We start from the raw sequence: 12,565 nt of genomic DNA, 5'->3' as shown, positions 1-12,565 counted from the left end.
CAGAGAAGCTCTATAGAGTCAGCAAAAACAAGACCGGGAGCTGACTGTGGCCCAGATCATAAGCTCCATATTGCCAAATTCAGACGTAAATTGAAAAAAGTAGGGAGAACCACTAGACCATTCAGGTATGACCTAAATCAAATCCCTTATGATTATACAGAGAAAGTGAGAAATAGATTTAGGGCCTTGATCTGATAGAGTGCCTGATGAACTATGGAATGAGGTTCGTGACATTGTACAGGAGACAAGGATCAAGACCATCCCCAAGGAAAAGAAAGGCGAAAAAGCAAAATGGCTGTCTGAGGAGGCCTTACAAAAAGCTGTGAAAAGAAGAGAAGCAAAAAGCAGAGGAGAAATGGAAAGATATAAGCATCTGAATGCAGAGTTCCAAAGAATAGCAAGAAGAGATAAGAAAGCCTTCCTCAGTGATCAATGAAAAGAAATAGAGGAAAACAACAGAATGGGAAAGACTAGAGGTCTCTTTAAGAAAATTAGAGATACCAAGGGAACATTTCATGCAAAGATTGGCTCAATAAAGGATAGAAATGGTCTGGACCTAACAGAAGCAGAAGATATTAAGAAGAGGTGGCAAGAATACACAGAACTGTACAAAAAAAGATTTTCACAACCAAGATAATTACAATGGTGTGATCACTCACCTAGAGCCAGACATCCTGGAATGTGAAGTCAAGTGGGCCTTAGAAAGCATCCCTATGAACATAGCTAGTGGAGGTGATGGAATTCCTGAAAGATGATGCTGTGAAATTGCTGCACTCAATATGCCAGCAAATTTGGAAAATTCAACAGTGGCCACAGGACTGGAAAAGGTCAGTTTTCATTCAAATCCCAAAGAAAGCCAATGCTAAAGAATGCTCAAACTACTGCACAATTGCACTCATCTCACACGTTAGTAAAGTAATGCTCAAAATTCTCCAAGCCAGGGTTCAACAATATGTGAACCATGAACTTCCAGATGTTTAAGTTGGTTTTAGAAAAGGCAGAGGAACCAGAGATCAAATTGCCAACATCCTCTGGATCATGGAAAAAGCAAGAGAGTTCCAGAAAAACATCTATTTCTGAATCATTGAGTATGCCAAAGCCATTGACTCTATGGATCACAATAAACTGTGAAAAATTCTGAAAGAGATGGGAATACCAGACCACCTAACCTGCCTCTTGAGAAATCTGTATGCAGGTCAGGAAGCAACAGTTAGAACTGGACATGGAACAACATACTGCTTCCAAATAGGAAAAGGAGTACGTCAAATCTGTATATTGTCACCGTGCTTATTTAACTTATATGCAGAGTACATCATGATAAATGCTGGGCTAGAAGAAGCATAAGCTAGAATCAAGATTGCCAGAAGAAATATCAATAACCTCAGATATGCAGATGATACCAGCCTTATGGCAGAAAGTGAAGAGGAACTAAAGAGCCTCTTGACGAAAGTGAAAGAGGAGAGTGAAAAAGTTGGCTTAAAGCTCAACATTCAGAAAACGAAGATCATGGCATCTGGTCCCATCACTTCATGGCAAATAGATGGGGAAACAGTGGAAACAGTGTCAGACTTTATTTTTCTGGGTTCCAAAATCACTGTGGATGGTGATTGCAGCCATGAGGTGGGAGGGGGTTTCATGTTTGGGAACGCATGTACACCCATGGTGGATTCTTGTCAATGTATGGCAAAACCAATACAGTATTGTAAAGTGAAATAAAGTAAAAATAAATTTAAAAAAAAATAAAAAAAGAAAATAAAAGACGCTTACTGCTTGGAAGGAAAGTTATGACCTAGATAGCGTATTGAAAAGCAGAGACATTACTTTGCCAACAAAGGTCTGTCTAGTCAAGGCTATGGTTTTTCCAGTGGTCATGTATGGATATGAGAGTTGGACTGTGAAGAAAGCTGAGCACCAAAGAATTGATGCTTTTGGACTGTGGTGTTGGATAAGATTCTTGAGAGTCCCTTGAACTGCAAGAAGATACAACCAGTCCATCCTAAAGCGGATCAGTCTTGGGTATTCATTGGAAGGACTGATGTTGAAGCTGAAACTCCAATACTTTGGCCACCTGATGCAAAGAACTGACTCACTGGAAAAGACACTGAAGTTGGGAAAGATGGAAGGCAGGAGGAGAAGGGGATGACGGAGGATGAAATTGTTGGATGTCATCACTGACTCAATGGACATGGTTTGGGTAGACCCCGGGAGTTGGTGATGGACAGGGAGGCCTGGCGTGCTGCAATTCATGGGGTCGCAAAGAGTCAGACACAACTGAGCAACTGAATTGAACTGAACTGAACTGAAGCTGCTCACTATGGGTTACCATTTGATTCATATCTTACACACCACAAAAATCCTATTAAAGCCTTTATTACCTCCTCCAGTTGCTACATTAAATGCAGTTTCTCTGCTTAGTGGATGCTTCCCTGGTGGCTAAGTCAGCAAATAATTTGCTTGCAATTCAGGAGATCGACTGCAGTGCAGACCTGTGTTCCATCCCTGAGAGGAGAAGATCCCCTGAAGAAGGAAATGGCAACCCACTCCAGTATTCTTGCCTGGGAAATCCCATAGACAGAGGAGCCTATTTGTCTACAGTTCATGGGTCGCAAATAGTTGGACACAACTTAGCGACTAAACTACCACCACTGTTTAGTGAGCCCATATCAGTAAATCAGGCTTGATCAAAGTTAATGACTTTTCTACTTTTATCCATTCCCTCATATATTTCCTGGATCTATTATAAAATTGTTAGCACCTTTCTTACTTGCCCCAGCTATAAGATTGAATGTAAATCCTAGTGTTCAATGCTACATTTTGCTGTATATTTTATGTGAGTTTTTCATCTTCTCTTATATTTACACTGATTTATTCAGTATCTGCTGGGAGAGATTGAAGGTGAGAGGAGAAGGGGACGACAGAGGATGAGATGGTTGGATGGCATCATGTGTGTTTCAGCACAGTGCTTGTCTCAAAAAATGGAAGTAATAATGTAGTTATCTGTCCTTTCTGTCATCATTGCCTGGCAGCATAGCTCAGAAGCTGAGAACATAGTCTGAGAGATCAGCTAAATACAGCTAAATAATCTTCAATATTTCTGTTTTGGAAATTTCTTCTTTCTGCTTGCTTTCCCACCTGTAAAATGAGGGTAAGTAGCAATGTTGACTTCATTGGATTATTACAGAGATTACTGCTAAATATGAGTGGGGTTTTTTTTTATTTTTTTTATTAGAATGAGTTCATTAATCCACATACACTGATGAAACTAGAAAAACTAAGCCCCAACCTGGTAGAATGCCCAAACATGCAAAAGTAGTCTCCTGCTAAGTTTTTCCTGACTTTTCTTGTACCCATTTCTTCACCCCCTGCAGAATCTATGATGTGTACTGGCTATTTATTTTCCTTTTATCTCATAGAAGTGTTCTTTGCCGAAAGCATCAGCAATGTCCTTTTGACATTTGCATTAGTAGAATCAATGCTGAGCTTCTTGTAAACTTTATCTATCTATCACCTGAAGTCACTTTTCTATTCCACAAATTCCTAATAGCATTTTTCATCTGGGCATTTCTATACTGGGTATAGATTAAGGGATTTAACATAGGAGTTATCATGGTATAAAACACAGTAACTGCTTTATCCATTGGAAAAAGTAGTTGCTGGTATCAGGTACACAAAAATTCAGGGCACAAGGAATATGATGACAGCTGAGATGCGGGAAACACACATGGAGAGGGCCTTGCGCCTCGCCTCCAAACTGTGTGTCCTTAGGGAGCATGCAATGACCCCATAGGAGCCCAACAAGAGAAGGAAGTTTAACAGACAGGGGAAACCACTGTTGGTAGCAATGAAGAGCCCTAGAGTGTGGGTTTCAGAGCAGGCAAGTTCGAGCAAAGGGTTCAGTTCACACATAAAGTGATCTATGACATTAGAGCCGCAGAAGGGTAAGTGGGAGATGAAGACGATCTGTATGGTTGCATGAAGAAAGCTTCCCACCCATACCACTCCAATTAGCAGCCAACACAACTGCCAGTTCATGATGGTGGTGTAGTGCAATGGCTTGCAGATGGCCACATAGCGGTCATAGGCCATTGCAGTCAGGAGGATGACGTCAGCACCTGCAAATAAATGCTCCCCAAAGATCTGAGTCACGCACCCATTGAAAGGGATGGTTTTTGTTTCATGGAAGAAATCTACAATCAATTTCAGGTTATTGACAGAGGAGTAACAAGCATCAATAAAAGAGAGATGAGCCAGGGAAAAGTACACCGGGGACACCAGTAATGGGCTGACTGTGATGGTGACCAAGGTGAGCACATTCCCTACCATAGAGACAATGTAGATGACCAGAAAAACCAGCAGATATGACTTTCTGTAGCTTTGGATTCTATGTGAGTCCCAGTGGGACAAACTCTGTCACGTTGTTCATATTCTCCATGTATATCATGGTTAATTGCATTACCTGAAAAAAAAAATCATATTAGCTCAATCTTGAATTTATACTTTCCATGTAATAAATGCCAAATTCTATTGAATTCTAAATTCTGAAGAGTATTTTTTTCTTTTGATAAAGGAAGAAAATATTTCTGATCTCTTGAAGTTAACTCAAATCCTCTCCTAGGATATGTTTCCAGTTGGAGACATGAGGTACCCTATGCACACACAGCAGTAGACCATCTGTGCACATTTAATCATTTGAGATGACCCAGAGCCTAATGTGAACCAACAGGTCTTACACATAGTAGTAGCAAATCTTCCCAGATGGTTCAGTGAGAAAGAATTTGTCAGACAATGCAAGAAAAACAGGAGAGGCAGCTTCGATCCCTGAGTTAGGAAGATTCCCTGGAAAAGTGAATGACAACCCCTCCATTTCTTGCCTGGAAAATCCCATGAACAGAGAAGCCCAATGGTCTATAGTCCATGGGGTCATAAAGAGTCAGACACAACTGAGTGAGCACATAGAAGTAGCTAAGTACAAGAGATTGAAAATGGATGTAAAAGTTATGAATGGCTAATGGATTTTCTCGCTACTCTTAGGAAATGGGAAACCGTGTAAGGTAATTGAGAATGTGAGTATAAGGATAAAGAGAGATTTGAGAAACAGAGAATCCTGCATATAAATCTAGTAAAGATATTTGTGTGATTTGTATGATAGGAAGATGAAAGACAGAAAGGAATACAAGAATCAGACTATATATGAGCTGACAAATTGCAGCAAAGCATTGGTATAGGAAAGTAATGTAAAGATACAGGAGTGACTGTAACAAAATTAACATCTTTCATATAAATTTCCATAATCCAATAATTTATAGATATACTTTTAACAATAGATTACTATATGCATGGCATGGTTGTGTGCATGCTAAGTCACCACAGTCATGTCTGACTCTTTGCGACCCTATAGACTATAACCCAACAAGCTCTTCCCTTCATGGGACTTTCCCAGCAAGAATGCTGGAGTGGCTTGCCATTTCCTTCTCCAGGTGATCACCCTGACCCAGCGATCAAACCCACACTACTTCATACTGTGCAGTGATAGAAGAAAAAGTGGACACACCAAGTAAACAGAGATCAATGCGAATTTAAGGTTAGAGCCTCAGCCTAAGATGTGTGGCTGTTAATACTGGTGAGCAGGCCCATCAGGGCAGTGACCACTGGGGACAGCTGGGAGGAAATGGGTTCTCAGCATTGCCAATGAGAGTTTCATGCTGGCAAAGCTTCCTGGGCCCTCCGCATAACAACCTACCTTTGCTCTAACAACCCCATTTCTAGGAGTTTATCCTGAGGAAGAAGATAAAGGGAAAAACAGCTGTGTGCAAAGATGCTGGCTGTAGAGCTATTTACAAGATCAGCAAATGTCCCATTATGAGGACTGGATTTAATGACTTACAGAATAGGAGGCAGCTATTAAAGTGATGAACACAGACAGTAGATCAGACAACAGGAAAAGGATGAGGCAGAAACACACACACACACACACACACACACACACACACACACACAAAGGTGCCCACACTATTCAGTAACACTTAAATTAGCTGTACCTTATGACCCACTGCCGTTTCAAAAAATACACTTATGCATACAAACCATCTAGAAAAATGCATATCCAGCCATTAACTGCAGTTCATTATTTTGGAGAGAATTATGGGGGAGTTGAGGAGGAGTCAGAAAAAAAGGACGGTGCTTTCCAACAAATACACTTCTGGACTGTTAGTACACGAAGTTGCAAATAATCAGAGGACACGACTGAAGCGACTTAGCAGCAGCAGCAAACATGTGATATTAGTAAACTGCTAAAAAAAAAAAAAGGTGTTTGCGAATGATGCACAAATAAATACATACATTATGAATGTACCAGTCAGCTTTCAAACACAGACAGAGCTGCATGCGAGGAGTCATCCTTGTATAGAAGTGATCTGCAATAAATCTATGTGAATGGTATCATTCCATCCACATAGCAGAAATAAGCATAGCACACAATAGCAATAATTATGTCATTAACTTAATTTGACAGATGAAAAATTGAATCTCATCAAGATTAAGAAATTTGTAAGACTCAATTCTCTAATCTACATTTATTTTGCCATCATAAACATTTTTAAATAATTAAGACTAATCATGACACTGGAAACAAAATTTAAATACACCTCACCCACAAAAATGCATCAACATGATTATTAATTGATACAAACCATGACTTGTTTAGTCCAAACATGAATATGTAGAACTCTTCTTTGGAGTAACTGCTATGCATAACATGGGTCTCTTTGGCTTCTTTAAAATTGGAGATGACTGTTCCTCAGTTTAATGTATGGTTATTTTTTTTTCTGTAGCATTGCCAAAAAAGTCAATTCTTCCTAATCATCTGTGGAAAAATAGTCATAAAAATAAGTAAAGTTCCTCTGTGTGTCTTCAGTGGTGTGCTGGATACATTTATATTCACATAACAGCCTGTGAGGGGGATTAGTCTTCTCACTTGATATTAGAAGAAATAAGAATATAAGGTTGCAAGAAATGTACCCCAGATCAAGAAGCTGCTGGTGGGAAAAGGCAAGATTCTAATCTGGGTTTCTAATACCCAGACTAATATGCTCAGTCACTGGGACTGTCATTTTCAACATTTTGCAGAAGAATGAGGTGAATTCTTTCTTTTACAATTAAAAATAAATGTTAAAATTTAATTCTTTAAAATAGCTATTGTTTTTGAAAAATGCACTCATCTCACATGCTAGTAAAGTAATGCTCAAAATTCTCCAAGTCAGGCTTCAGCAATACGTGAACCATGAACTCTTTGATGCTCAAGCTGGTTTTAGAAAAGGTAGAGGAACCAGAGATCAAATTGCCAACATCTGTTGGATCATGGAAAAAGAAAGAGAGTTCCAGAAAAACATCAATTTCTGCTTTATTGACTAGGCCAAAGCCTTTGACTGTGTGGATCACAAAAAGCTGTGGAAAATTCTGAAAGAGATGGGAATAACAGACCACCTAACCTGCCTCTTGAGAAATCTGTATGCAGGTCAGGAAGCAACAGTTAAAACTGGACATGGAACAACAGACTGGTTCCAAATAGGAAAACGAGTACGTCAAGGCTGTATATTGTCACCCTGTTTATTTAACTTCTATGCAGAGTACATCATGAGAAACACTGTGCTGGAAGAAACACAAGCTGAAATCAAGATTGCCGGGAGAAATATCAATAACTTCAGATATGCAAATGACACCACCCTAATGGCAGAAAGTGAAGAGGAGCTAAAAGCCTCTTGATGAAAGTAAAAGAGGAGAGCAAAAAAGTTGGCTGAAAGCTCAACATTCAGAAAATGAAGATCATGGCATCCAGTCCCATCCCTTCATGGGAAATAGATGGGGAAACAGTAGAAACAATGTCAGACTTTATTTTGGGGGGCTGCAAAATCACTGTGGATGGTGATTGCAGCCATGAAATTAAAAGATGCTTACTCCTTGGAAGAAAAGTTATGATCAACCTAGATAATATATTCAAAAGCAGAGATATTACTTTGCTGACTAAGGTCCATCTAGTCAAGGCTATGGTTTTTCCTGTGGTCATGTATGGATGTGAGAGTCGGACTGTGGAGAAGGCTGAGCACTGAAGAACTGATGCTTTTGAACTGTGCTGTTGGAGAAGACTTTTGAGAGTCCCTTGGACTGCAAGGAGATCCAACCAGTCCATTCTGAAGGAGATCAACCCTGGGATTTCTTTGGAAGGAATGATGCTAAAGCTGAAGCTTCAGTACTTTGGCCACCTCATGAGAAGAGTTGACTCATTCGAAAAGACTCTGATGATGGGAGGGATTGGGGGCAGGCAGAGAAGGGGACAACCGAGGATGAGATGGCTGGATGGCATCACAGACTCGATGGATGTGAGTCTGAGTGAACTCCTTGAGTTGGTGATGGACAGGGAGGCCTGGCATGCTGCAATTCATGGGGTTGCAAAGAGTCGGACATGATTGAGCGACTGAACTGAACTGAACTGAACTGAACTAAAACATAATTGCCATATACATAAACTCATATCAATGGACATGAGTCTGAGCATGCTCCAGGAGAAGGTGAAGGACAGGAAAGCCTGGCATGCTGCAGTCCATGGGGTGACAAAGAGTCGGACACCATTAAGAAGCTGAACAACAACAATATATGTAAAGTAACAGTCTTTACTAAGCATCATCTCTACTGAAGAACTTAACTTCTGGTCTTTCTTAGATGATATTAATGATATTTGAGGGTATTCAGAACTAATCACATGTTCAAACTGACCTCCTCTTAGGATGAGTGAAAGTGAAAGTGAAGTCGCTCAGTCGTGTCCGACTCTTTGCCACCCCGTCGACTGTAGCCCACCAGTCTCCTCTGTCCATGGAATTCTCCAGGGAAGAATACTGGAATGGGTTGCCATTTCCTTCTCCAGGGGATCTTCCCGACCCAGGGATCAAACCCAGGTCTCCCACATTGCAGGCAGACGCTTTAACCTCTGAGCCACCAGGGAAGCCCTAGGATAAGGAACTTTCAATAAGAAAGATGTGACACATTCAGAAAGAAGCTATTCAGATAACTCAATATAAAATCAATAGGAGATAAATCGTTCTATATGTTTACATATTTCCTTCTAGCCTAAAGAGTCAATAAATTTCACAGAAAACCTGGAACTTGAACTTAGAATAAACTGACAAAGAAAACGATGGAGAAATGATCATCCATGGATGGTCTACTCCAAAAGTCAGCAGGCATAAATGTGGTGGAAACACCTTCAAATGGATCTTTCAACTCTTGACAAGTCTTTCTCTGAAAAATGTAAATAACAGATAAAGACATTTCCAATTGCATGTGTGGATATTTAACAAGTCTCCAATACAGGTTCAAGGACTTTGTCTTATAGCTGCTCTTTTCTCTCCCAGGAACTAATTATCTGCTTTGATGGAAAGGATTTTTCTTAGAAGTAGGTATTCCAAAGAGACATGCTTGAGAAACACTCATTCTTGAGTGAGGAGTTGTATTCCCTGCACTTGCAGCTAAAATAGGTGAATCCTCTTCATACAAGCCTGGTTTATCTAAGAAGGACAAATGTCATGTGAATGACAAGGAGAGCAGTATTCCAGCCTTGGGACCTGCGATGTAGTTAATTTGTGCACTCATGTCAGAGAGAGAACTTTCTTATTATCAGTATCAAAGTTCCTGGAAATCTAGCACTGATTTCTTGAGAGGTGGAGCAGTGAGGCCATTTGAAAGTATTTGAATACAAACTTGTTTTTCACAATCATTATATATATAGAGAGAGAGAAACTCTGAAAAGTTTCCAGTAAGTTATGTCTGGAAAAGTTGTGACAGTCATTATGGAATACTAAGTGACATTACCAAAGAAGGCAATAGCACCCCACTCCAGTACTCTTGCCTGGAAAATCCCATGGACTGAGAAGCCTGGTAGGCTGAAGTCCATGGGGTCACGAAGATTTGGTCACAACTGAAGTGACTTAGGAGCAAGTGACATTACACACGTGCATAGATACATAAAACACAAGAAATTAGTTCTGATTTCAAAGTAAATTATTTGACATCTCTGTCCCTTGGTACCATTTTGGTCCTTCTAGGAAGTATATAGTGATAAACTATGGAGGTTTTACTTTGCTTTCTTGATAACTACTGAAGCTGATAATTTTTAATGTTATATTACAGGCAATTTCTATACCTTTTTCCAGAAGTTTCTTTTTTTTTTTTTAAGACCTCTGTGCAATTTGAAATAGGAGTTCTGGGTTTCTCATCACTAAATTATAGGTTTTATATATATATATATATATATATATATATATATATATATATATATATTCTAGATATAGTTCTTCTTTCATATATATGCATCATATATATAATGAATTTACATATATAATTTTACACATAAACTTATATATAATGTAAAATTTTGTACATGTGAATGTAGATACAACTTTTTCCTACTCTGTGAATTGCCTTTTTATGTATTTTTTTAACAATAATGTTTTTTATTATACAAAGAGCACCAAATGGAAATAGAAGAACACCTGGAAAGGTCAACAGAGATACTTAGAAGCAGTTAAAGGGGATGGGTTAGGGGAGGAAGTAAATTCCTGAGCACCATCAGATTTCCCTCATGGGTCAAAGAGGTTTACAAAATCACTTTTAAGACATGAGATTAGAACTAGGGAATCAGAGGAACCTATACTCTGTGATATTGCAGGTCATCCAAGTTCCTGGGTTGGCAGAAGTGAAAAAAAGAGGGACAGAGAAAGTGGGAATGGGGAGCAGAGGAGAGGCAGGACAGAGACAGGTGGTGAGAAGCACAGAGGGAGAAAGCTGTGCCTAGTAGAAATAAAGTTCGGAACTTGTCATGAATTGGAAAACGAAAAGCCATAGTCACAAATCTGGAAGATGGACTACGGGACACGAAAACCTGGAATTTTATACCTTCCAGGAGATGATGACAAATCCTGAAGCTGTACAGTGGCAGGCAGTGAGGTGCATTTAAAACTAAACCATCTGTTTTATAAGAGTAAGACATTGGCAACCTTGCTTAACTAATTCTGCTCTGTGGATTTGAAAACAATGTGCCTAGAAGGTAGCCTCCCAAGCAGGTTACACGCCTACAGGCAATATAGAAGGGCTCTAAGCCAAGTGGGTCTATAGAAAACAAAATTAAATTAATGTTACTGTCAAATGAAGAAACAGCAGATTTTATTGTTCTCTTCAACCTTTTTAGTAGTTTCCTAAAGCTAAGCCATTCTTATCACTTGAAATAAGCTAGTATTGCCAAATATTGTATAATCAAATAGGTTGACTGTGATCAAACCTCAATTTTTCCTGAGCCTGAACTGCCTCTGTGATTTGGGACACAGTTAGCAGCATGGAAGTTATTATTACTTTTCTGGGGGGCAGGGAGGGAACTGGGGGGGGTCAACAATTGCCTAACTATATGTGTATGTAAACAAAAGAGATCAAACTGACCAATTAAATTTGCTATTCAGAATCCCTCTTGCCAAAAGTTATAACCTTGAGACTGATTAAGCAAACCAGGATTCTGCTACTCAGATGCTCCGAGTCTGGTAAGCACTGGCTTTGAAGATAATCCTGATGATTAATTCAGTTTTTATTTCAATCTCATCAGGCTCTTCTGCCTAAGACTACTCTGCCCAGCCGGAACAAGCTTCACACAAACGTGTACCAAGTTTTCTCGTGGTTCTTTCCAAGGGGCGTCTCCCCATCCTCCTCAGTTGTCCACTTCCTCCTCTTTATTCTGTTCTTCTTCCTCCAGCCTTTCCTCATCTTCATCATTGTCCTCATCCCTGCTCTTGTCCTGCTCTTCCGAATCTGTTTTTTTGTCTTTGTCCTTCTTCTTTTGCTCTGAAGCTTCATTCTTGCCTTTCTGCTCCCTCTTATAAGCTTCCAGAGCTTCTTTTAATGGGGTAACGAACCGCTGAAACTCCGTCTCCTCCATGGCTGACAGCACATCGCTGGCATTCAGTGTCTTGCGTTTCCCTTTCATTGCAAAGTTGTTGGCACAGGATGTGGCGTACAGCACGAAGACGCTGGTGGCGTGGGAGATGGCGCTCCGGGCCTCCTTGGAGATGCTGACACCGTCCGGGAGCGCCTCCTTGATGATTCTGGTGATGACGGCATTGGGCAGGTTTAGGTCCTCGGGCCTCTCCGCCATGGTCGCGGCCGGGGACCATGCCTGCGACCTCCTCTTCAGGCCGCCACGGCGTCTGGACTTCCCGCGTCGCCACAGTCTGACCCAGCGAGGCTTCCGTCCCACCCTTTTTATTTTTAAAATGTATAATCTCTAATGATCAGAAGATTTAAAATATTAACAATGTTCAATTTTTTAGTTTCTTTATGGTTCTTGATTGTAATTTTTTCACAGAATTTTTATAAGTTTAGCTTTGACCTCTTGATCTATGACTCATTTAGAGCTAATTTTCATCTACCGCATTAGGTAGTGGTTGAGGTTCCTTTTTTTCATATACGGATATCTAATTGATGTGGTATAATTTGTTGAAAAATATATTATTTCTGCTTCAATTACTTTGAT

General features: G+C 40.0%; 1 protein-coding gene and 1 pseudogene across 1 annotated transcript; both read right to left on the bottom strand.

Moving 5' to 3' along the window:
- Window positions 1-3,497: 3,497 nt before the first annotated feature.
- Window positions 3,498-4,441, bottom strand: LOC105605846 (olfactory receptor 4C46-like; annotated as a pseudogene).
- A 7,186-nt stretch (window positions 4,442-11,627) lies between these two features.
- POLE3 (DNA polymerase epsilon 3, accessory subunit) lies at window positions 11,628-12,287 on the bottom strand. The gene has a single exon (XM_042248315.2). The coding sequence runs from the start codon at window positions 12,185-12,187 to the stop codon at window positions 11,744-11,746; it is 444 nt and encodes a 147-aa protein (XP_042104249.1). The 5' UTR covers window positions 12,188-12,287; the 3' UTR covers window positions 11,628-11,743.
- Window positions 12,288-12,565: the final 278 nt, after the last annotated feature.

Source organism: Ovis aries, chromosome 4 (assembly GCF_016772045.2).
Source record: "Ovis aries strain OAR_USU_Benz2616 breed Rambouillet chromosome 4, ARS-UI_Ramb_v3.0, whole genome shotgun sequence".
Lineage (NCBI taxonomy): Eukaryota > Metazoa > Chordata > Mammalia > Artiodactyla > Bovidae > Ovis > Ovis aries.
This window is presented reverse-complemented; position numbering and strand designations above follow the sequence as displayed.

Bases quoted from the DNA above. Each gene is read 5' to 3' on its own strand.
- POLE3 (XM_042248315.2), bottom strand. From the start codon at position 12,187: ATGGCGGAGAGGCCCGAGGACCTAAACCTGCCCAATGCCGTCATCACC.